This window comes from Eptesicus fuscus, chromosome 2 (assembly GCF_027574615.1).
Source record: "Eptesicus fuscus isolate TK198812 chromosome 2, DD_ASM_mEF_20220401, whole genome shotgun sequence".
Lineage (NCBI taxonomy): Eukaryota > Metazoa > Chordata > Mammalia > Chiroptera > Vespertilionidae > Eptesicus > Eptesicus fuscus.
In genome coordinates, this window is record NC_072474.1 from 4,082,448 (window position 1) to 4,108,576 (window position 26,129).

Here is a 26,129-nt window from a genome sequence, read left to right on the forward strand (position 1 = left end):
AGAACAAGGAGGAAATCAAAAGATATCTTGAAACAAATGAAAATGAGAAAATAACCCAAAATCTATGTGACACAGCAAAAGCAGTCCTAAGAAAGAAATTCATAGCATTACAGTTCTATCTCAAGAAACAAGAAAAAATCTCAAATAAACAACCTGACTTTATACTTAATGGAACTGGAAAAAGAACAAAAAACAAAGCCCAAAGTGATTAGAAGGAAGGTAATAATAACAACCAGAGCAGAAGTAAACAAAGTAAAGTCTAAAAAATAATACAAAACATCAATGAGCCCTGGCCAGAGCTGCTCAGTTGTTAGTGTGTTGGCCCATACACCACCGAAGAGTTGTGGGTTCAATTCCCATCAAGGGCACTAACCTGGGTTTCAGGTTCGTTTCTGGGCCCCAGTCCAGGTGTGTGCAGCAGACAACAAATTTCTCTCTCTCTCTCTCTCTCTCTCTCTCTCTCTCTCTCTCTCTCCCCCATCTCACTCTCGCTCTCGCTCCCTCCTTTCCACTCTATCTAAAAGGAATGGAAAAATATCCTCAGGTGATTATTTTTTACAAAAATCAATGAAACCAAGAGCTAGTTCTTTGAAAAGATAAACAAGATTTTGAAATCTTTAACCAGGCTCATCAAGAAAAAAAGAGAGAGGATCTAAATAAATAAAATCAGAAATGAAAGAAAAGAAGCAATAATTGATATCAAAGACATGCAGAGGATTGTAAGAAAATATTATGAATAACTATATGCCAACAATTGGACAATCAGGGAGAAATAGATCAATTCCTAGAAACATATAATCTTCCAAAACTGAATCAGGAAGAATTAGAGATCTGAATAGACAGATTACAACTAGTGAAATAATAATTTTTAAGAAGCTCCCAACATTTGCTTCCCATGCCCAGCTCAAATACCATGCCCAGGCCGTGGTATTTTGTGGAAGAGCCACACTCAAGGGACCAAAGAGTCGCATGTGGCTCGCAAGCCGCAGTTTGCCGACCACTGGTCTAGAGTATCACCTGGGCTTTGGAATTTTTAAGATGCCCAGGTGATTACAATGGCAGACAATTTTGGGAACCACTGTCATAACAATACAAAAGATATTAGTAGAAGTAGCTATTTGTGCATGGGGGATCAAGAATAGGAGTGGGAGCCAAAGCTTTCACTGTAGTATTTTTAATATGGTTTTGAACCATGTGAACTATTCAGAATTTTAATTAAATAAGTTTCTTTTTAAAAAACAAATTGTTGCTCCCACATGTTTATTTTTATTACTTAGCTCTTCCAGGGTTTAAAACAGCTGTTACCATTAACATAAAAAAACAAAAACCTTTGTAATTATATGATGAAAAAAATTCAGACTCTCAAGCTTTCCCTATTTGGCCACAAGCTCTCAGATCATCCTATGTAGTTAATGAGGTGGTTTTGTGCATTACCTGTCTTTATATACCCAGCAAGAAAGTTTATCACGTGGTGTGGGTGGTTTTCCTTCAAAGTTGGTGATTTTTTCCCAAACATAGGTTCCATCTCTGGTTCGCAAATTAACAAAATAAAGCTTTTAAAAGAGGAGAATTCCATTAACAGACAGGGCATTTGAAAACTGAATCCATATCTGAGAATTATATTATCTAAAATTAATAATATTACTTTTTCTTTTTAAAAGGTAAAAATTTTACCTGTGGAGTTAATGAAAATGAGACTATGTTTTAGAAGCAAAAATGATATATAAAATATACTGAACTGGATCTTTTCCCATCATTCTCTTGCCATATAGATATTAATTAAGTATATAGTTAGTTCTGTAGCAGAAAGATATGGAAGAAAAGCACAGCCACTACATTTTTACTCTAAAACCTTATAATCATAAACACAAGATTTTCTATATATATCTTCTTTTTTAAATATATATAAACTTGGTCCTGGCTGGTGTGGCTCACTGGTTGAGTGTCGACCTATGAACCAGGAAGTCACGGTTCGATTCCCGGTCAGAGCACATTGCCTGAATTGTGGGCTCCATCCCCAGTAAGGGGATTACATGAGGCAGCCAATCAATGATTCTCTGCCATCATTAATGTTTCTATCTCTCCCTCTCCCTTCCTCTCCCTGAAATAAATTTAAAAACAACAACACATAAAATATTTGTAAACTTATGAGATAAAATAGTACGCTAAATATTACACATTTTGCTGCACGCCTGAATTGAAAGAAAATATTACTCGATTGCTGTATCCTTTGTCATCATATCCTCCAAAAATGTACAGCTTTCCATTAATGCAAGCACCACAACTTCCTGACATGGAGGTAGGGAGTTCTCCTTCCATGAGGTGCATTGTCCTGCAGCAAGAATAATATGAAATTTCAAAACTTTCCAGAAAAGCAATTAAAATTCCCTTTGAACTCCAGGAGTTTTTTTAAAATGAAAATTGTCACTGACAATTACAATTAAAATAGAATGGTAGCCAATACTGTAAAGACTCTAAGAAAAGCCACTGTAAATATTTTTCAGCTTCACATGTGTCACCAGAATTGGGAATTAATTAGCAGAACAAAGTCTTCAGAGACAGCCTTGGAATTGTGAGGAATGGTAAAGGACAAATAGTGGAGAAAGGAAGGGAGCAGAAGAAAGAAACAGCCAGAGAGAATAAAGCATTGAAAGAAAAGGAAAAGGAGAAATTAAGTGGTGCAGTATGTTCTAAGTATGGTCTTAAATTCCCCTGAGTCTATGAAAATATTTATAACATATATGGTGAGTACATGATACCATATGAGGATGATGTTTTATTGAGTTGTATATGTGAAATCTATGATTTTATTAATCAATGGCACCCCCCCTCAATAAATTCAATTTTAAAAAGACTGGACATTCTGCAATTTAAAATTACTTACCACAACCCACTATCAATATCATAGGTCCAAATTTCATCATTAGGCAAATATACTTCATTGTCTTCAATAGACTAAAAACATAGAATACATAAATTATGCTTTTTAAATATATAGTAACAATTCAATAGTTCCTCAGGATGGGAAAACTGCAATTAAAATATTGTGAAACACAAAATCATAAACAGACTCAAACATTTTTAATATAAATTAAGTTAGATCAAAAGAGAAAAGGAAAATACATTTTCTAAGAGAAAATTGGCAAACAAAGGTTTAAAATACAAAGTACATGAATTTCAAGAAAAAGACTCAGGACAATTAAACCTTAAAAAGGGATTTCGAGAAAGGGAAAACAGCAAAATAATAATATTCAGAGTAGAACTTCCAGGAAGAAAATAAGTATCAAACAGAGCAATATGTTTTGTGTGAAGGGAAGGAATTAAGGAAGGACATTTTTATAAGGTGAAATTAAGAGCACTGTATGAGAAAAAGAAGGAAATCTTACCATTTTCGACAGCAGGGATGAACCTAGAGGGTATTGTGCTAAGTAAAATAAGTCAGACAGAGAAGGACAAATACCATATGATTCACTTTTATGTGGAATCTAAAGAACAAAATAAATGAACAAACAAAATTGAAAAACACTCATAGATACAAGGAAGAGACTAATGGTTTCCAGAGGGGGTTGTTGGGAGATTGGGTGAAAAAGTTCAAGGGATTAAGAAGTACAAATTGGTAGTTATAAAATAGTCATGGGGATATATCACTGAACTTATTTTTGAGTGCCTACTATGTGCAAGGCATAGTGCTAGGTGTCCATTAAATATAGAATCTATGGCTCAAGATAAATTTAACTAGTCCAAATGATAACTCTGAATAATCTCTAAAGAAGCTGATAACATAAACAGAAGAGTGCATTCTGACATTTGTGATGAAAGGAGAAATAAGAATAGAATAACAATCATTTCTATTAAGTAAAAAACTTAGGGGTTGAAACAAATCCTTACATAAATCTGTCATAATTTCTTAGAATAATTAAAAAATAACCAAATATAAAAGATAGCAGTTTAAGAATTTCTAATACTGCATGATGCATAAATTATTGGCATGCTAAGTAAATTTAGGTAAATTCTCATTGTTATGTTAAATTTTAAAAATAGTATCTTGACTACCAGCTATCTCCTTCCTCTCTCTCTCTCTCTCTCTCTCTCTATCTCTCTCTCTCTCTCTCTCTCACACACACACCCACACACACACACACACAGCAGAAAATCATTTTATTAATTCCAAGGCAACTTCCACTTATGTCTGACTGAGAACTCATACTTAATAGCTAAGTAAACAAATAATTTGAAAAAGGGGAGATAGTTGTATGATTCTAAAGTTAATAGTGTCAGTATCTTTGTGTGTATACCTTTATAACCAAAATATTACAAAAATGGATTCTGTCATGACTCTGTTTAAGTCCCTTCAGTACTTTCCTAGTGCTCTCAGGATAGGCTGAAATTCTTGGGTCTGTTCTATTTGGTATCTGCTGTCCCTCCGGTTCATATTGTCTTTTACTCATTATGCTCTAGTCTTCTGTCAGTTCCCAAACCTCTGCAAATTCCTGCTGCAATAGGGCTTCAATTACGCTCTTCTCTCTTCTTGGAATGCTTCCAGGAATTTTTCTGGCTAACTCACTCATTCTTTGGAAACAGCTTAAATGTCCCTTCTCTACTAACCCAGAATAAGGTTGAAGGATTAAGTAACCTATTAAATGCTCTCATACAGTCCTGTACTTGCCCTTCAAAGTCCTTTGTCTGGATCATACCCACCCCCGACTACCACCATTAACCTATAAGCTTCATGAGTGCATGGACCATGTTTATGTTGTTATAATTTAGTGTCTAGAGCCTAGCACAGTGCCTGACACATAAAAAGCAAATGGAATATTTGTTGAGTAAATGAATAATACCTATTAAACTGATTGCATGGTCACCTCAGCCTGATTAAAAAGAAATGTCCCTTTTCTTTTAAAGGGGGTAGTACAAAAACACAAATGAAGTGCAGAATTGAAAAATTTGGGAGAAGACAGGGAAGATGGCGGCTGGCAGGACGGAGGTGAGGGAGAGGAAGTGAGTGAGGGGGTGAAAGGAGAGTGTGTGGATGTGTGTGGTGTGTGTGTGAGTAAGGGAGGGACAGTTAAATCTCACAGGAGCAGCAGGGGCTGGCAGACCAGGCTCTCTTGGACAAGGAGAGATTACCACCGCTGCGGGCACTCCCCAGACAGCGGGACTCCAGCACGGAGCCCACACCATCTTGAAGGGGAGAACGGCCTTTTTTAGGAACTCATCAGCACCACCAACCAGACAGGCCTTGGAGCTGCCCAGCGACCCAGCAGCCACTCCATCCAAAATCCCACTGCCCCACCCGCAGACCCGCGGACCCTGGGACCTCCACCTCCAAAGGTGGACTGCTCGGCAGCAGTAAGTGCAACCTCCCCCTCCCCAGCGGCAGAACTACAGACACCACATTAGCGCCTTTCCAGCGTGCAGGCTTCCAGGGCACTCCACTCTGTAGGTAGCGCCTGGGAGCCACTGGGAGCCCCCACGGGTGTGATTCTGTACAGACAAGGGCGCGTGGCCCTGCAGTAGAAATTCTGAACTCCCTCTTCCTGAATAACTGCCCACGGACACCCCAGCTGTGCAACTTCAGTGCCAGGGCCCCTCAGAGTGCGTCAGAGCTCTGCACAGGCAAAGGCACCTCCACAGATGCGCATTTCCAACAGGCAGGCCCCCTGACCCCATCTATCCACAGGGTGCTCGTGGGAGCCACTGTGAGCTCTCCCTGGATGTGATCTTTGACAAACAGGGGCGCACTCCCCACCAGAAGTAGAAATTCTGAATTCACTCATCCTGGATACCTGCCCACAGACGCCTCAATTATGCGGTTACACTTCCAGGGCCCTTCAGAGTGCTTCAGTGTGCCTGGGTGCCAAACGTACCGTGGGTGCCCCTGTGAGCCGCCACTGGGAGCGAGTGCCTATCCACCACAGGTGCAGCAGCAAAAACTGAGTCTGCCCAGCCCACAACTACAGAACTCTGGGCACCACAGTCACGCCTTTCCAGAGCACAGGCCCCATGAGCCCCGTCACCCCAACAGACAGTTCCTGGGTGCCACTGTGAGTCCCCGCTGAGCACGCGTGATTCCAATCAAGGGTACAAGACAACAAAAATTGGGTCACCCTCCTCCACGGCTGCTGACTTCTAGAGACCGCAGTTGTGCCTCTCCAGCTCGCAGGCCTACATCAAGAGAACTCAAATAGTTCAAGTAGGAGGCTATACTAGATTACCAAGCCCAGGAGAACTGAGAGATTACACCAGTAGCACCATCCCCAAAAGAACCTGGGTAGCAAAGCAATTGGATCTACAATTAAAACATTACAGGAAAACATGGGAAGACAAAAAAGCAATCCCCAAAGGAGGGAAAAAGAGGAATCACCAGAAAGGGAGTTAAATGAACTTGATGCTAGCAACATACCAGAAAAAGAATTCAGAGTAATGGTTATAAGGATGCTCAAACGGCTGGATGACAAATCCACACAACTCAATGAGAATTATAAGGAGCTGAATGAGAATGTCGCCAACATGAAAAGGAACCAAGAGGAGATGAAGAACGACATAGCTGCAATAAAGAACACAATGGAAGGCTTAAACAGTAGACTAGAAGAGGCTGAGGACCGCATCAGCAAATTAAAAGACAAGGTAGGAAAAAAACACACAAACACAGCAGCAACTGGAAAGAAGATTTAACCCTTTGCACTCGCTTGCTTTTTTCTCGATTCCTTTATTCTACTCGGGATTTAATTTTTTAAATACCCCATATTTTACAAAGCGTGGCAGTAGAATAAAAAAATGGTTTCTTTTCATACAAACTTATTTATTTGGATTTTTTTATATTTCAAATTATTGATACATTCAATACAATTCGACATACGAGCTGCTACTGATGCTAACCGTGTCGAGTCACACTCGACATCCAAGTGCAAAAGGTTAAAAAGCAAGAGGAGAGCCTAAGGGAGCTTTGGGACAACACAAAACGAAACAACATTCGCATATAGGGGTACCAGAAGGAGAGGAAGAGAAGCAAGGAACAGAAAACCTGTTTGAAGAAATAATGACAGAAAACTTCCCTGATATTGGCAAGAAAAAAAACCATGCAAGTCCAAGAAGCACATAGAGTCCCAAACAAGATGAACCCTAAAAGACCGACACCAAGACACATCATAATTAAATTGGAAAACACCAACAACAAAGTAAGGATCTTAAATGCTGCCAGAGAGAGACAGAAAGTTACCTACAAGGGTTCTCCTATTAGAATGTCAATGGATTTCTCAACAGAAACACTTGAGGCCAGAAGGGAATGAAATGAAATTTACAAAGTCATGCAAAGCAAGAATACTATACCCAGCAAGGCTATCATTCAAAATTGAAGGTGGAATCAGGAGCTTCACAGACAAAAAAGGGCTAAGAGAGTTTCTCACTACCAAGCCAGCAATGCAAGAAATGCTAAAGGGACTACTGAAAATGGAAGAAAGAGAAAGGCAAGAAGAAACACAAACATTAAGGAAAAATATGACAACAAACATGTACTTATCAATAATAATATTAAACATAAATGGGTTAAATGCACCAATCAAAAGACCTAGGGTAGCTGAATGGATAAGCAAACATGACCCATATATTTGCTGTCTACAAGAGACCCACCTCAGAGCAAAGGATTCACACAGACCGAGAGTGAAGGGATGGAAAAACATTTTTCAGGCAAATGGAAATGAGAAAAAAGCTGGGGTTGTGACACTTACATCTGATAAAATAGACCTCAAAGTAAAGGCCATAACAACAGATAAAGAAGGCCACTACATAATACTAAAGGGAACAATTCAACAAGAAAATATAACTCTGGTAAACATATATGCACCCAATACAGGAGCACCCAAAAACATAAAACAACTTATGGAAGATATGAAGGGAGAGACTGATAGCAATACAGTCATAGTAAGGGACCTTAATACCCAACTGAAACAACTGGATAAATCAACTAAACAAAAAATCAGCAAAGAAACAGCAATCCTAAATGACACACTAGATCAGATGGACTTAATTGACACCTTTAGAACATTTCACCCCAAAGCCACAAAATATACATTCTTCTCCAGTGCACATGGAACATTTTCAAGGATAGACCACATATTAGGACACAGGCAAAGTCTCCTCAAATTCAAGAAGATAGAAATCATATCAAGCATCTTCTCAGATAACAATGGCATAAAACTGGAAATCAACTACAATAAAAACAATCCAAAAAAATCAAACACCTGGAGACTAAATAATGATGACTGGGTTACCAGAGAGATCAAAGAAGAAATAAAAAACATCATGGCAACAAACGACAATGAAAACACAACAATCCAAAATCTATGGGACACAGTGAAAGCAGTCTTGAGAGGGAAGTTCATAGCTCTACAAGCCTACTGCAAAAAACAAGAAACAATGGTAATAAATTATCTAACCCTACAACTCAAAGAGTTAGAAAGAGAGCAACAAGAAAAGCCCAGTGTAGGCAGAAGGAAGGAAATAATAAAGATCAGAGCAGAGATAAATGACATAGAGACCAAAAAAACAATACAAAAGATCAACAAAACCAAGAGTTGGTTCTTTGAGAGGATAAACAAGATTGGTGAACATCTCGTCAGGCTCACCAAGAAGCAAAGAGAGAGGACCCAAATAAACAAAATCAGAAATGAAGGGGGTGAAATAACTACATACCCCACAGAAATACAAAGGATTGTTACAAAATATTATGAACAACTCTATTCCAAGAAACTGGACAAACTGGAGGAAATGGACATATTACTAGAAAAATACAACCTTCCAAAACTCAACCAGGAAGAATCTAAATATCTCAATAGGCCAGTAACTATGGAAGAAATTGAAGCAGTCATTAAAAAGCTTCCGGCAAACAAAAGCCCGGAGCCAGACAGCTTCACAGGGGAGTTTTAACAAACATTCAAGGAAGAACTAAAACCTATCCTCCTCAGACTATTCCAATAAATTCAAGAGGAAGGAACACTTCCAAGCTCATTCTATGAAGCCAGCATCACCCTAATACCAAAACCAGATAAAGACAACACAATGAAAGAGAATTATAGCCCAATATCCCTCATGAACATAGATGCCAAAATCCTCAACAAAATTCTAGCAAATAGGATCCAGCAGTAGATCAGAAAGATCATACACCATGACCAAGTAGGATTTATCCCAGGAATGCAAGGATGGTACAATATCCATAAATCAATAAACATGATACATCACATAAACAAATTGAGAAATAAAAACCACATAGTCATATCAATTGATGCAGAAAAAGCATTTGACAAAATCCAACACCCATTTTTTATAAAAACTCTCAGCAAGGTGGAAATAGAAGGATCATACCTCAACATAATAAAAGCCTTATATGACAAACCCACAGCCAACATCATACTCAATGGGCAAAAACTAAAACCATTTCCCCTAATAATAGGAACAAGACAGGGATGCCTGCTTTCACCACTCCTGTTCAACATAGTACTGGAAATGCTAGCCACAGCAATCAGACAAGAAGAAGAAATAAAGGGCATCCAAATTGGAAAAGAAGAAGTAAAATTGTCATTATTCACATATGACATGATATTGTACATAGAAAAGCCTAAAGACTCCATCAAAAAATTATTAGACTTAATAAATGAATTTGGCAATATAGCAGGATACAAAATTAGTGCCAAGAAATCTATGGTATTTCTATACACGAACAGTGAACTTACAGAAAGAGAGAATAAGGAAACAATCCCATTTACCATCGCACCAAAAAAATTGAGATACCTAGGAATAAACCTAACTAAGGAGGTAAAAGACCTCTACTCAAAAAACTACAGGACATTGAAAAAAAGAGATAGAGGAAGACATAAATAGATGGAAGAGCATACCATGTTCATGGATTGGTAGAATCAACATCATTAAAATGTCCATACTACACAAAGCAATCTATATATTCAATGCACTCCCCATTAAAATACCAACGGCATATTTCACAGACCTAGAAAGAACTCTCTAAAAATTCATCTGGAATAAAAAAAGACCCAGAATAGCCACAGCAATCCTGAGAAAGAAGAACAAAGTAGGTGGGATCTCAATACCAGATGTCAAGCTGTATTACAAAGCCACTGTTCTCAAAACAGCCTGGTACTGGCACAAGAACAGGCATATAGACCAATGGAATAGAATAGAGAATCCAGATATCGACCCAAACCACTATGCTCAATTAATATTTGACAAAGGAGGTATGAACATACAATGGAGTCAAGACAGTCTCTTCAATAAATGGTGTTGGAAAAATTGGACAGATACATGCAAAAAAAATGAAACTAGACCACCAATTTATACCATACACAAAAATAAACTCAAAATGGATAAAGGACTTAAACATAAGACAGGAAACCATAAAAATACTAGAGGAATCCACAGGCAGAGAAATCTGAGACATATGCCAAAAGAACTTCTTTGCTGATACTGCTCCTAGGGCAATGGAAGCTAAAGAGAAAGTAAACAAATGGGACTACATCAAAATAAAAAGCACAGCAACAGAAACTATCAACAAAACAACAAGAAGGCCCACTATATGGGAGAGCATATTTGCCAATGTTATCACTGATAAAGGTTTAATCTCCAAAATTTACAGGGAAATCATACAACTTAATAAAAGGAAGATAAACAACACAAGAAAAAAATGGGCAACAGACCTAAATAGATACTTTTCAAAAGAAGACAGAAGGAAGGCCAAGAAACATATGAAAACATGCTCAAAGTCACTAATCATCCGAGAGATGCAAATCAAAACGACAATGTGGTACCATTTCACACCTGTCAGAATGGCTATCATCAACAAATGACAAGTGCTGGCGAGGATGCAGAGAAAAAGGAACCCTCGTGCACTGCTGGTGGGAATGCAGACTGGTACAGCCACTGTGGAGAACAGTATGGAGTTTCCTCAAAAAACTAAAAATGGAACTCCCATTTGACCCAGTAATCCCACTTCTAGGAATATATCCCAAGAAATTAGAAACACCAATCAGAAAGGATATATGCACCCCTATGTTCATAGCAGCACAATTCACCATAGCTAAGATTTGGAAACAGCCTAAGTGCCCGTCAGCAGATGACTGGATCAGAAAACTATGGTACATCTACACAATGGAATACTACGTTGCTATAAAAAAGAAGGAGAGAGGAACCAAGATGGCGGCATAGTTAAACAACTAATCTGCTGCCTCACACAACAATTTCAAAAACACAACTAAAAGACAAAAACGTCTACCACCCAGAACCACGGGAAAGCTGGCTGAGTGGAAGATTTACAGCTGAGAAGAGAAAGGAGCACAATCGCTGAAAAGCTGAGGTACGGAGGCACGCGAATCGGGCCGGCGGGCGGCTGGGTGCGCGGCTTTTCTTCAACCCGCAGGGAGACAAGCTCCCGATCACTCTGAAATCCAGTTTCTGGGGACACTCGGGGGACCCAGACACCTACGGGGAGAGGCTGGACTCTCGGCCATCGGGTCGGAAAGTGAGAGTGACTTTTTTGCAGTGGTGCACCCAGCAATCATTGTTTACTGCGCTGGAGCGCGGGGCGCAGGGACTTGGAAACATGGAAAGGCAGAGACGGCTGACGGCAGCCATCGCCGTTGGCCACGCCCCAGCCTAGTGACGCCCTGAGACCCCGCCCAGCCCTGAGGCCCCGCCCCGCACATTCTACAAACCCGCCCAGGCTCCACACAGCGGCTTTTGCATATAAATGGCCTGTTCTGTGGCAGCTTAACCAACTACAGCTCCAGACTGCTCCAAAACCGCCCAAGCAAAGGAGGAGAAAACTAGCCCTTGCTGTAGCTCCTGCTGGGGAACACACAGTACACAAGGGTACACCAAGAGTGTCCACCTCAGGTAACTGGGAGGCTGACCCGTTGAACCAATAGGACACCTAGTAGACAAAACTACCCTACCAACTCAGGGAAGCAGAGAATATGAGAAGGCAAGGAAACAGATCACAAACCAAAGAAATGGAGGAGAATAAGCGACTGGACATAGAGTTCAAAACCACGGTTATAAGGTTTTTCAAGAATTTCATGGAAAAGGCCGATAAATTTAATGAGACCCTTGAGGATATGAAAAAGGACCAACTAGAAATTAAACATACACTGACTGAGATAAAAAATATTATACAGAGACCCAAAAGCAGACTAGAGGATTGCAAGAATCAACTCAAAGATTTGGAATACAAAGAGGCCAAGGACACTCCTCCAGAGAAGCATGAAGTGAAGAGAATTCGGAAAGTTGAAGATAGTGTAAGAAGCCTCTGGGACAACTTCAAGCGAACCAACATCAGAATTATGGGGGGTACCAGAAGAAGAGAGAGAGCAAGATGCTGAAAACCTATTTGAAGAAATAATGAACGAAAACTTCCCCCACCTGATGAAAGAAATAGACTTACGAGTCCAGGAAGCACACAGAACCCCAAACAAAAGGGATCCAAAGAGGACCACACCAAGACACATCATAATTAAAATGCCAAGAGCAAAAGACAAAGAGAGAATCTTACAAGCAGCAAGACAAAAACAGTTAGTTACCTACAAGGGAGCTCCCATATGATTATCAGCTAATTTCTCAACAGAAACCATGCAGGCCAGACGGGAGTGGCAAGAAATATTCAAAGTGATGAATAGCAGGAACCTACAACCAAGACTACTCTACCCAGCAAAGTTATCATTCAGAATTGAAGGGCAGATAAAGAGCTTCACAGATAAGAAAAAGCTAAAGGAGTTCATCAACACCAAACCAGCATTATATGAAATGCTGAAAGGTATTCTTTAAAAAGAGGAAAAAGAAGAAGAAAGATAAAAATTATGAACAACAATTACATATATATCAACAAGTGAATCTAAAAGTCAAGTGAATTAAAAATCTGAGGAACAGAATAAACTGGTGAACTTAATAGAATCAGAGGCATAGAATGGGAGTGGATTGATAATTCTCAGGGGGAAAGGGGTGTCTGTGTGGGGAGTATGGGAAGAGACTGGACAAAAATCATACACCTATGGATAAGGACAGCGGGGGGGGAGGTAAGGGAAGAGGGGGGGTAAGAACTGGGTGGTGGGGAGATATGTGGGGAAAAAGGAGAAACAATTGTAATCTGAACAATAAAGATTTATTAAATAAAAAAAATTTAAAAAAATAAAAATAAAAAAGAAGGAATTCTTACCATTTGCAGCAGCATGGAACTGGAGAGCATTATGCTAAGTGAAATAAGCCAGTCAATGAAAGAAAAGTACCACATGATCTCACTCATTTATGGATAATAAAGAACATTATAACCTGATGAACAAAAAGATAGATACAGAGGCAGTAAAACATCAAACAGACTGTCAAATTACAGCAGGAAGGTTGGGGTGGGGGAGATAAGAGATCAACTGAAGGACTTGTATGCATGCATATAAGCATAACCAATGGATGCAAAACACTGGGGGGTGAGGGCATGTATGGGAGTGGGGTGGGGCAATGGGAAGATATGTACACATGTAATATCTTAATCAATTTAAAAAATGGAAATAAATAAATAAATACTTTTAATGTTGTATTAAAAAAAGAAAAAGAAAAATTTGGACCTAGTTCCTTCTCACTTTCTCAGAAATTTCGCTACAAAATTATCTCTTCTTGTGGAGAAAAGGGATCCCTCTTGCACTGTTGGTGGGAATGCAGACTGGTGCAGCCACTGTGGAAAACAGTGTGGAGTTTCCTCAAAATATTAAAAATGGAACTGCCTTTTGACCCAGGGATCCTACTTCTGGGAATATGTCCTAAGAATCCCAAAATATCCATCAGAAAGAATATATGCACCTCTATGTTCATAGCAGCATTGTTTACAATAGCCAGGATTTGGAAACAGCCCAAGTGCTCATCTGTAGAGGAGTGGGGGGAAAAAGCTGTGGTACATTTACACAATGAGATACTATGTGGCTGTAAAAAGAATGAACTCTTACCTTGTACCACAGAATGGATGGACCTGGAGATTATTATGCTAAGCAAAATAAGCCAGACAAAGAAAGACAAATATCATATGACCTCACTTATATGTGGAATCCAATGAACAAAATAAACTGACAAAATAGAACTAGAGGCATGGATACATGGAACAGACTGACAGAGGTCAGAGGGGAGGGGACATGGAGGATGGATGAAAGCAGATGAAGGGATTAGCCAAAGGGCATAACCCATGGACACAGACAGCAGTGTGGTAATGGCCAGAGGGAGGGGGTGCAGGGACTGGGTGGAGGTGGGTAAAGGAGGGGCAATGGGGGATATCTGTAATAGTGTCAAGAATTTTAAAAAAATAGAAAACAAAATTATCCGTTCTTTCCTACATCATCAAGTTTCCCTTCTCTACTAGATCATTCCTATGGATATTCAAACATGCCTTGATAACACCCTTGATATCATCCTACCTAATAAAAGAGTAATATGCAAATTGACCGTACCTTTGCTACACCCACAAGCCAAGCCCACCAGCCAATCAGAGCGAGTATGCAAATAAACCCAACCAAGATGGCTACAGCCACAGAGAGCAAGGTTTCCCAGGCAATGGAGGAAGCCAAGCTTTCCACCGGCCCTGGCCGGCCTAAGTCTCCACTCAAGCTACAAAGTTTCAATTATAGAAGGTAAACAAATTCCAACAGAAATGGCGGCAGCCACGGAGCTGGAGAGAGCAGGCCAGGGTTGCCACCGGCAACGGAGGAAGCCAAGCTTTCCACACACCCTGGCTGGCCCAGGCCTCCACTCCAAGGTTTCAAAGTTTCAATTATAGAAGGTGAATTAACCCCAACAGAAATGGCTGCCAGCCACGGAGGAAGCAGGAGGCTTGGCTCCACTCCAGGCTACAAAGTTTCAATTGTAGAAGGTAAATAAATTCCAGATACCAGGGCCTCCGCTTGGGGCGCCAGGGGGCGTGGCTGGCCTGCAAACCACCACAGGCCCCTTGCTCAGGCCGCCCCACGCCCCCATCCTGATTCGGGATACCCTTCAGGGCAAACCAGCTGGCCCCCACCCATGCAGCAGGCCTCTATCCTATTTAATAAAAGAGTAATATGCAGATTGACCATCACTCCAACACACAAGATGGCTGCCCCCATGTGGTCAAAGATCCTGCCCCCATGTGGACACAAGATGGCCACCACAAGATGGCCAGCAGGGGAGGGCAGTTGGAGGCGATCAATCCTGCAGGGGAGGGCAGTTAGGGGTGACCAGGCCTAAAGGGGAGGGCAGTTAGGGGCTAACACGCTGGCAGGGGAGCAGTTAGGCATCAATCAGGCTGGCAGGGGAGTGGTTAGGGGGTGATCAGGCTGGCAGGCAGAGCGGTTAGGGGAAATCAGGATGGCAGGCAGGCAAGCAGTTGGGAGCCAGCAGTCCTGGATTGTGAGAGGGATGTCCGACTGCCCGTTTAGGCCCAATCAGGCCTAAACGGGCAGTCGGACATCCTTCGAGGGGTCCCAGATTAGAGAGGGTGCAGGCTGGGCTGAGGGACACCCCGCCTCCGTGCACGAATTTCGTGCACTGGGCCTCTAGTTTTCTATATATTAAAAACGAACAAACACCAACTCTTTCATAACTCTTTCTCCTATTTCTCTGCACCCTTCAAAGAAAAGTTTCCACGGTTAACTATGGTGGATGTTTCCATAGTTTCACCTCTCATTTTCTCATCACTTCAGAGTAATCTGGCTTCAGAGCCCATCACTCCACTAAAATTGCTCTTGTCAAGGTTTCACTAAAATAGAGACTTACTTAACTGATTTATTCAGAAATATAGCCCAGAGAGATGGAGTATATAGAAAAGAAGTTAAGAGACATTGAGAAAAAGAAAAATTAAGTCTAATCAGAATTACATTAGGCTGTAACAGAGAGAATGAGGAAGAGACAATATTTGAAGAGACAAGGCTGAGAGTTTAGCAAAATTGTTGAAAGTCATCAATACTTGAAATATACGAAGTCCTACAAATCCATAACTAGACACATCATAGTAAAACTACAGATCATCAAAGAAAAAAATTATTTAAAACTACCAGAGATAAGCCCTGGCTGGCGTTCAGTACACCAGAAGGTGTTGGGTTCCATTCCTGCTCTGGGCACATGCTCAGGTTGCTGGTTCAAATCCCAGTCAAGGCACATATGGGAGGCAACCAATCGAGATATCTCTCTCTCTCTCTCTCTCTCTCTCTCTCTCTCTCCTCTCTCTCTCTCTCTCTCTCTCTCTCTCTCTCCTCCCTCAACCCCAATCAATAAAAAACTTATCCTCATGTAAGGATTTATTTAAAAGAAAAAATTACCCTAGCCAATTTGGCTCAGTGTATAGAGAGTCAGCCTGCAGACTGAAGGGTCCCAGATTAGATTCCAATCAAGAGCCCATACCCTGGTTGCAAGTTCTCTGGCCCTGATTGGGGTGCGCGCAGGAGGCAACCAATCGATATATCTCTCTCACATTGATGTTTCTCTCTGTCTCTCCCTCTCCCTTCCACTCTCAAAAAAAAAAAAAATCAATGGAAAAATATCCTTGGGTGATGATTAACAAAAACAAACAAAAAAAGAATGATCATTGTAGCTTGCCTTTTAATACTAAAAAAATAGAAACATTCAGCCCTGACCGGTTTGGCTCAGTGGATGGAGCGTCGGCCTGTGGACTCAAGGGTTCCAGGTTTGATTCTGGTCAAGGGCATGTGCCTTGGTTGCGGGCACATCCCCAGAGGGGTGTGTGCAGGAGGCGGCTGATTGGTGTTTCTCTCTCATCTATGTTTCTGGCTCTCTCTCCCTCTCCCTTCCTCTCTGTAAAAAATCAATAAAATATATTTATAAAAAAAAAAAAAAGAAACATTCAAATATTCATCAATAGTGGAATGAATAAATAAATTGCAGTAAGTTCACATACTAGAATATTTTACAGGACACACATCAAATAAATGAATTCAGTGATGATTTTCAAAATATTTAATAACTGGCCAGCACAGACACTGACCACTGGAATGACACCAAATAGAAACAGGTGCAGCCATGCAATTACACACCAGCCAAATACAAGCAATTTGTGAATCCAAAAAAACAACGCAGAAAAAGAACTGTCATGAAGTAAAACACATACGATTCCAAAACCAAAAAAATACATTGTTTAGAAATAGATGCAGCCCTGGCCAGTTTGGCTCAGTGACTAGAGTGTCAGAATGTGGACTGGAGGGTCCCTGAGTTCGATTCTGGTCCAGGGCACATGCCCGGGTTACAGGCTCAATCCCCAGTAGAGGGTGTGCAGGAGGTGGCCAATCAATGATTCTCTCTTATCATTGATGTTTCTCTCTCTCCTTCTCCATTTCTCTCTGAAATCAGTAAAAATATTTTTTTAAAAGAAATAGATGCATATGTGCTAAAACTATAAAGAAAAGAGTGACTAACAATAAATCTAAGATAGTGCTACTCTCTTGGGCTGGGAGGAGCACTGTAATAAGTAAAGGATTAACAGGAATCTTCTGAGGTACTGGTTCTAGTCCATTTCTTAATCTGGAAGTTGAACATGTTTACCTTTAAATGGTACTCATTTTACACATTCTTTTGTACATACATTTCAAATTTTAAAATTAAGAAGAAAATAAGATCTTAAGAAATGAGTATTAAGGAGCTCACAGAATCAGGGAGGTTGGAAAACCAGTCTCTTATCTATGTGAGGAGGAGCAAGGTCTGAAACCATGCCAAAACACAGGTCTGGCGACCATCACACTGAAGCCTGCACACCACCTTTTATGCCAGGGGCCTTGACCATCCTGCAAACTCTACTGCTGGTAAGGATCCTCTTCAGGTCCTGATTTTTATATCTTTACTCCTAAGTCCAAATCTATCATAGATTCATCTAACAGAGTTCAAGCCACTTACCCACAACCTAGCTGCCAGTGAGGCTGGGAAAGTGAACATCTGGCACTTAGGTTCTTTTCATTGGTCACCTACTATACCCAGTTCTAGACTCTAGGGATACAACAGGGAACAAAATCCCCGTCTTTATACAATTTATATCCTATGGGGGTAGTAGGAAGTAGTCAGACAACTGAAATAAATACCCTGAGAAGACTCACTCAGTGGGAGATACTACAGAGGAAGGAGGTTCAAATACTGGGCGTCTAAAAAGAATAAACATCTTCCACATGACATGGATGGCTTATGTGACCATCTATAAATATATAAAGTGCAACTATTAGGTTAAAGAGAAGACACACTTAAGGCTTTTGCTAAACATCGCTTAATTTCTCCTCAAAAAGGTTAGACAAATTTATACTCCCATTATCAGTATATGAGTAATTCATTTCCTCATGCTCTTTTCAAAAAATCTTTTTAAGTCCTAGCCGGTTTGGCTCAATGGACAGAGTGCCGGCCTGTGCACTGAAGGGTCCCGGGTTCGATTCCAGACAAGGGCCCAGGTTGCGGGCTCGATCCCCAGTGTGGGGCTTGCAGGAGGCAACCAATCAATGATTCTCTCTTATCATTGATGTTTCTAGCTCTCTCTCCCTCTCCTTTCCTTTCTGAAATCAATAAAAATATATTAAAACAAACAAAATCTTTTTAAAAGCTGCAAATTGAAGAAAAACAATCTCATTGTTTATTTTCATTGTTTATTGGATTTCTTTGATTCACATTATATTTGCATTTCTTTTGTAAATTGTGAATATTAATTTTTCATTTTTTCAATGGAGATATTAATCTTTATTTTCACTGGAACTTTACCTATCATATATGTTGCAAATACTTTCCCCAGTTTGTCATTTGCCTTCTCACTTTATAGTGAGAGTTACTGCATTAAAAAGTTACTGTTTAAAAAACACAGTATACATTTTTTTAAGTTTAATCTACCAATATTTTTCTTTTATAATTTTTCCGAATTCAGTTTTTCTTTTCCCAACTCAAGGTTTTTACAAGAGTCACATCTTTTCTTCTGGTTTAGTACAGCTTAATTTTTCTACATTTAACTCTCCAATCTTAAAACTCTACTATCATTTTCCTCCAGCTATTCCTGGACCATTTATTGAATAAGTGATTGTTTTTCCAGAATTGAAATGCTACCTTTAAATACAAACTATCTGTATGCTTGGCTGATTATGTAATTTCTTTTCCATCCCCTCATGCTCTCTCGACTTGCATCAGGACCACTGATTTAATTACTACAGTATTGTGACACATTTTAATAACTGCCACTGTAAGCCTCCCACTTTTATTCTTTTCAAATATTTCCTGAATTGACCCTTCTTGCCTTTAAGTACATATTCAAAACAGAAATAGTATTTAAGCGTATTTATGCAGATGTCTTCTGTAAGGAAAAGTTTATAGCAAAAGGTATTAACATCAGTTGTACTGTAGAAATAAAACCATTCATATGATTAAGACTTAAGAGGAAAGCATATATCATCTGCAAATACGCTAAAACACTGCTTTTCTTTCAAAATTTGGGAAAACTACTCACAATTTTTAAATGTCCCTAGAAGCAGCACTAAAGTTTGTATGAATTTCAGTAATCTGGAAAGGATATGGAAGAACTAGGAAAAAAGAATTGGCACCAATTAAAATTTACCACTTACTTTTTTTTTTTTTTTTGGCATTGCCACTCTTACCTGTAGAGGTAGGGGTGTTCTCAGATACAATGTCCTTTAGAATATGTTTGACAATAGCATAATAAGTAACTTAGCTATCCAAAAGGATATAAAGAAACCTGAAACGCCAATCAGAAAGAATGTATGCACCCCTATGTTCATAGCAGCACAATTTATAATAGCTAAGATCTGGAAACAGCCTGAGTGCCCATCCTATATAATAAAAAGCTAATATGCAAATTGACTGAACGGCGGAACAACCGGTCGCTATGATGCACACTGACCACCAGAGGGCAGATGCTCGACACAGGAACTGCCCCCTGGTGGTCAGTGGGATCCCACAGGGGGAGCGCTGCTCAGCCAGAAGCCCCGAACCAGGCTCACGGCTGGTGAGCATAGCAGCAGTGGCGGGAACCTCTCCTGCCTCCGTGGCAGCACTAAGGATGTCCAACTGCCAGTCAGACATCCCCCAAGAGGGCACAGGCCAGGCTGTGAGACCCTCCCCCCTCCCAGTGCATGAAATTCGTGCACTGGGCCTCTAGTCAGTAGATGAGTGCATAAAAAAGCTGTGGTACATTTATCCAATAGAATACTATGCAGCAGTAAAAAAGGATCTCTTACCCTTTGAGACAGCATGGAGGAACCTGGACAGTATCATGCTAAGTGAAATAAGTCAGTTAGAGAAAGACAAGTATCCCATGATCTCACCCTTATGTGGAATCTAAGTAACAAAATAAACTGATGAAGGGAGTGGATCCAGAGACATGGAAGCATGGAACAGAGTGTAGAATCTGGGAGGAAAGGTAGGGAGGGTCGGTGGGTGGGAGGTAATCAACCAAGGATCTTGTATGCATGTATGCATGGCCCATGGACACAGACAATGGGGTGGTGAGGGCCTGGTGAGGGCGGGGGGCTTGGGCAGGCTGGAGGGGGCCAATGGAGGGGAAAAGGGGACATGTGTAATACTTTCAATAATAAAGAATTATTTTTTTAAAGGTTTAGGATATATGTTTGTCAATTTAAACAAATATGGAAAATTGTGATTGGAACATAACAATCTGGAATCATCTGATCATTATTCTTAACTACTAACTACTGGTTTGGATTGCCTTCAGATTCCAGGGCCTTTCAGCTATTTTCTGTTCAGAAGGTTCTGAATAAAACAATTGTCGGAAGAATACTTTTTCTCATGTTATGTCACGTCTTCTTTTATGCCTCTCACTATCCCTTTCCTTTCACTTATGCCTTAGACATATTTTAACCGCTGATAATCACTGGAATTTAAAAAGTAGTAGTCTCAGTCTAAATCTGTATAGTACTTTCCAGGGTGGTTCTTACAGCACACTATTCATTGGATCAATAAGTAGTATGGAAAGATTTTTAATTCACTGACTGCCACCTAAAGACCTGGCATCTTATTAATTATACAATTTTCAAGATTAAAATGAGATACAAAAAATTCAGACATTTATGGGCCAAAAAGAAATCTATACTGTTACCAAATGTCATATTAAAAACTACTATTTTAAGTGAGAATTTTTCCACTTAACTTTTACAATATTAAGAATCAAAATAGAAGATGAAGGTGGACACCTCTACGTCAAAATATTTCTTTGCAGAAAACCATCATTATGTCTAGACTACTTTTTTGTCAAGAACAAATGGTGGAAATATCAGACATTAAGAAAGCACAGTAACCTAATGTATGTTCACTTATCACAGAAAAAAAAATAGGCTTTGGAAATCCAATATATCTAGTTGGAATCTGCTACCCTTGAGGTCAATGGCCATTCAAGTTATTCATTCTCATTGACTCACTGTTCTTATTTTTAAAATAGAGTATTACTTACAAGATATAATAAGGATTACATATGATTAGGGATAAGAGAGTTTCTAGCACATACCAGGAATAGTAGGCACTCAAAGGTTACTTCTAATTTTCCCATCCTGATACTGCACCAAATTAAAAACAAACACACAAACAAAACAACAAAAACCAACTTAGGTTTGAGGATCATTTAACATGGATAGTATGGACTTTATTTCAGTGAACGGTGCCGTCATGTCACATCTGTCACAGTAGTATCGAGACAGTCAGAAAATGCAGGTTCTGCCTCCAAATGGCTGGCTTTTTTTATCTGTAAACTAAAGGGCTGGCAGATATTCTTGAACTATTTCCAGCTTTAGAATCCTTGATTCTATAATCCAATGATTATAGAAACAAAACATACACTCAAACTTCCATGACAGTAAGAAATTTTAATCCTATTCTCTAGTGTATTGTTAGTAATATGAGTGACTCTATCTTGAGATTTGAAAACAAACATCGTAATTATGCATCTGGCAACAGTGACATTTCCAAGTAAACCTGGAAATGTGTCCGGGTGGCCCAGCGTTCCCGGGTGTGAAGCCGAGTGCACCTGCCCTTCCTACAGGGATGCCACTGAAAACCGCTTCGAAATACGTAAACGACGCGGCGATCTCGGTATTTTATCTCCAACTGCGCCGAGGGACAAAGCAATGTTCGCAAAACGGCACACACGGCGGCCTGTGTGGACTTCAAATCCCCGCAAGCACAGAGCACCGCTGCCCGCGCGGGGAGCGGGGGCCGCGGGGGCCGGGGCCGGGGCCGGGCCGGCCGAGCGGGGGCACCGCGGGCGCGCCGCCCGGGCCGCCAACCCCGCCTCGGGCCGGGCGTGGGCGGGCGCTCGGCGGGCGCTGGGGCCGCGGCTCCCGGCGCGAGTCGGCCGTCCCGCCCCTTCCCTTACCACGTAGCCCCCCCACACGTAGAGGGAGCTTCCGTCCACCACCGCGCAGTGGCCGCTGCGCTCCTCGGCCACGCAGAACGGCTGCGAGGCCTCCATCCGCGCCGCCGCCGGGCCCAGCGCCCCTCACGCCGCGGCCCCGCCCCGAGCGGCCTCTCCCCGCGCCCGGCCCTCCGCGCACGAACGGAGCGCGTCGAGGCCCGAGATTGGTGGGAGGCGGAAGCAGTGCGGCTGCGCGCCCCGCCGCGGGAGGCCGGCGGGAGGACCGTCACTCGGTCCGCTATTCGGTCCGCGCGGCCCACCTCCCCCTCCACTGGCGGCGGGACTGCGGTCTGTGGGCGTTGCTGCAGCGGTGACATAAACAGCATATTAATAAATTAATACTTCGTGTTTCCTTTTCCATTCAACCTCCAGCGGAGATGGTCATCCACAGTAATAGTGTGCGTGTATGTAATAGGCTCTTTTTTAAGTTAGGAATTTTCTAAAACACCAACAAACTAGGCCGGGAGGTCAAGTTCTGTCCACCACAAGCTAAGAACGTTTTACTTTTTTCCTTGTTTAGCATCTGGATTTTTTATTCTTTTAATCTTTACTGTTGAAAGTATTGTTACAGAGAACCGGAATAAATCAAGCCATGCTCGGAGAGTGTGGAGTCACACTTTATTCACCGGCGGGCTCAGAGAAAATGAATTCAAATTCTAATCAAGGCTACAAGCAGAACTTCCCTTTTCATTAAAGAGCCAGCCCTATGTGCGCTTAGTGGTTATCTCGCGGCTGGCCTTGAAAACAACACAGTTCTATCCAATTAAAAAATGCACCTGGCATGGCATTGAGAGTATGGGCATATCTAGTCTCTGCCCTACAAGGACAGACAGCTAAGTTTATCTTCCTCATTATTCAAGCAGGCTAAAGCAGGCTAGAAAGCAAAGTTATTTTTTTAGAATAAGAGTCTGTCTAAAACAACAGCAGAGAATTCCAAACAGTAGTTTTACAAAATAGGGCTTAGCCTTCTCAGTATTGCATATGTCCTCATGTTTTACATTTTTTAAGGATTGGGGGCGGGTAGGGTGGGGGGTATTAAAGGAGTGATAATTTGTAAGTAATAAAAATGAAATGAATTGAAATTTCAGTATCTGGACATAAAGTTTTATTGTCACACGGCCACCCTAATTCACTTAAGTATTGTCCATGGCTGCTTTTAACCATAACCACAGAGTTAAGTAAGTGGAGCCAAGGAGTTGCAACAACGGCCATGTAGCTCACGCTGCTGAAAATAGTTACTCTCTGGCCCCCTATCGAAAAAGTTGGCTGGCCCTTGTTATAAAATGTTACTGAAGTAAAACTAAGACCAGGAGGGAAGATAATAATTCTACTAGTGTCTGCAAATGCACTTGTCCAAAGCCATTTTTCGAAGAAATTGTGGCTGTCCACCACTCAGAACAAGTTAATTCATTCACTTATTCAGTATGAACATGTAAAGTGCCTGCTTGCTATTCAGGGGTCCTCAAACTTTTTAAACAGGGGGCCAGTTCACTGTCCCTCAGACTGTTGGAGGGCCGGACTATAGTTTTAAAAAAAAACTATGAACAAATTCCTATGCACACTGCACATGTCTTATTTTGAAGTAAAAAAACAAAACGGCAAAAACACCCGCATGTGGCCCGCGGGCCGTAGTTTGAGGACGCCTGCTATAGATAGTTGGTGCCAAGGCTCTATTATACTGGAATATTTGTTGACTAAATGAATGAAAAACAAAGAGAATGTTTTTTCAAAATACAAAATAAATCTATTACCAGATTGTAGATACAAAGTAATTAGCCATTTACATGCAATAAACATTAATATTTCAAGAGAAAAAAGATTTTATATATAATATTACCCAAACTGTACTAACATAGTATAATACCACAAAAGTTGTAGGAAATATTAAACATCTGCAAATAACAGGGTTACTTCTATTATATTCTTTTTTTTTTTTTTTTTTTTTAGGAGATTGGAATTTTATTTATTTATTTATTTATTTATTTATTTTTTAAATTTCTTTATTGATTAAGGTGTCACATATTTGTCCTCATCCCCCCATTCCCATCCCACCCCTCTCCCCACGCATGCCCCAATCCCCTGTTGAACTTAACCGTTGGATAGGCTTATATGCATGCATACAGGTCCTTTGGTTGAACTCTCCCCCTCCCCCCACCCTCCCCCTACCCTCCCCTATCCTCCCTCTGAGGCCCGATAGTCCGATCGATGCCTCCTTGCTTCTGGTTCTGTTCTTGTTCCTCAGTCTATGTTGTTCATCATTTCCTCTAGATGAACGAGATCAAATGTCACTAGATATATACTAATAAGAACTGAATGTGAGACGAGCAATAATATTTATGCTGACAGGCAAATGAATCAATCTGTAGCGAGCTTCCCCCTGGACCAACAGTTCTTTTGAGACCCAATTTCGATGTCCAGTAGTTCCTTATGTGTACATGTCAGCACTGACCCCTCAGCTCTGGATGGTGGACAAATGGTGGTAATGGAGGTCCGACTCCCTCTGGTTTGGTCTCGGCCGAACCCAGGGGCACGGCGTCACCCGGACTAAGGGGCACGTGGCCTCACCCATACCCAAGGGGCGCGTGGTCTCACCCGGGCCTGGGACCCAGCCTCACCCGGATGGATCCAGGGGTGCACGGCCTCACCCGGACCCAGGATCTGGCTTCACCCGTACCCAGGGACGCTTGGCCTCTCCCAGACCCAGGGGCACGTGGCCTCACCCGGGCTTAGTTGCACAAGGCCTCACCTGGTTCCAGGGACACATGGTCGCACCCGGACCCAGGGACGCTTGGCCTCTCCCAGACCCAGGGCCACTTGGGCTCACCCGGGCCTAGGTGCACGAGGCCTCACCCGGATCCTGGGACACATGGTCTCACCCGGACCCAGGGACGCTTGGCCTCTCCCAGACCCAGGGCCACTTGGGCTCACCCGGGCCTAGGTGCACGAGGCCTCACCCGGATCCAGGGACACATGGTCTCACCCGGACCCAGGGACGCTTAGCCTCTCCCAGACCCAGGGGCACGTGGCCTCACCCGGGCCTAGGTGCACGAGGCCTCATCCGGATCCAGGGACGCATGGTCGCACCCGGACCCAGGGACGCTTGGCCTCTCCCAGACCCAGGGCCACTTGGGCTCACCCGGGCCTAGGTGTACGAGGCCTCACCCGGATCCAGGGACACATGGTCTCACCCGGACCCAGGGACGCTTGGCCTCTCCCAGACCCAGGGCCACTTGGGCTCACCCGGGCCTAGGTGCACGAGGCCTCACCCGGATCCAGGGACACATGGTCTCACCCAGACCCAGGGACGCTTGGCCACTCCCAGACCCAGGGGCACGTGGCCTCACCCGGCCCTAGGTGCACGAGACCTCACCCGGATCCAGGGACACATGGTCTCTCCCGGACCCAGGGACGCTTGGCCTCTCCCAGACCCAGGGCCACTTGGGCTCACCCGGGCCTAGGTGCACGAGGCCTCACCCGGATCCTGGGACACATGGTCTCACCCGGACCCAGGGACGCTTGGCCTCTCCCAGACCCAGGGCCACTTGGGCTCACCTGGGCCTAGGTGCACGAGGCCTCACCCGGATCCAGGGACACATGGTCTCACCCGGATCCAGGGACGCTTGGCCTCTCCCAGACCCAGGGCCACTTGGGCTCACCCAGGCCTAGGTGCACGGATCCTGGGACACATGGTCTCACCCAGACCCAG

The 26,129-nt window shown here is 42.1% G+C and overlaps 1 protein-coding gene across 2 annotated transcripts in view; it reads right to left on the bottom strand.

Moving 5' to 3' along the window:
• The window catches only part of KLHDC1 (kelch domain containing 1), a 73,841-nt gene extending 51,246 nt beyond the window's left edge, over positions 1 to 22,595 (bottom strand). For both annotated transcript variants that reach the window (XM_054725341.1, XM_054725346.1), the window contains exons 1-4: positions 22,385 to 22,595; positions 2,885 to 2,955; positions 2,215 to 2,332; positions 1,435 to 1,553 (exon numbers count right to left, since the gene is read on the bottom strand). In XM_054725341.1, coding sequence (XP_054581316.1) covers positions 1,435 to 1,553; positions 2,215 to 2,332; positions 2,885 to 2,955; positions 22,385 to 22,480 — 404 coding nt within the window. In that variant the 5' untranslated portion in view covers positions 22,481 to 22,595. The remainder of the gene's footprint in view (positions 1 to 1,434; positions 1,554 to 2,214; positions 2,333 to 2,884; positions 2,956 to 22,384) is intronic.
• Between the last annotated feature and the right edge of the window lie 3,534 nt (positions 22,596 to 26,129).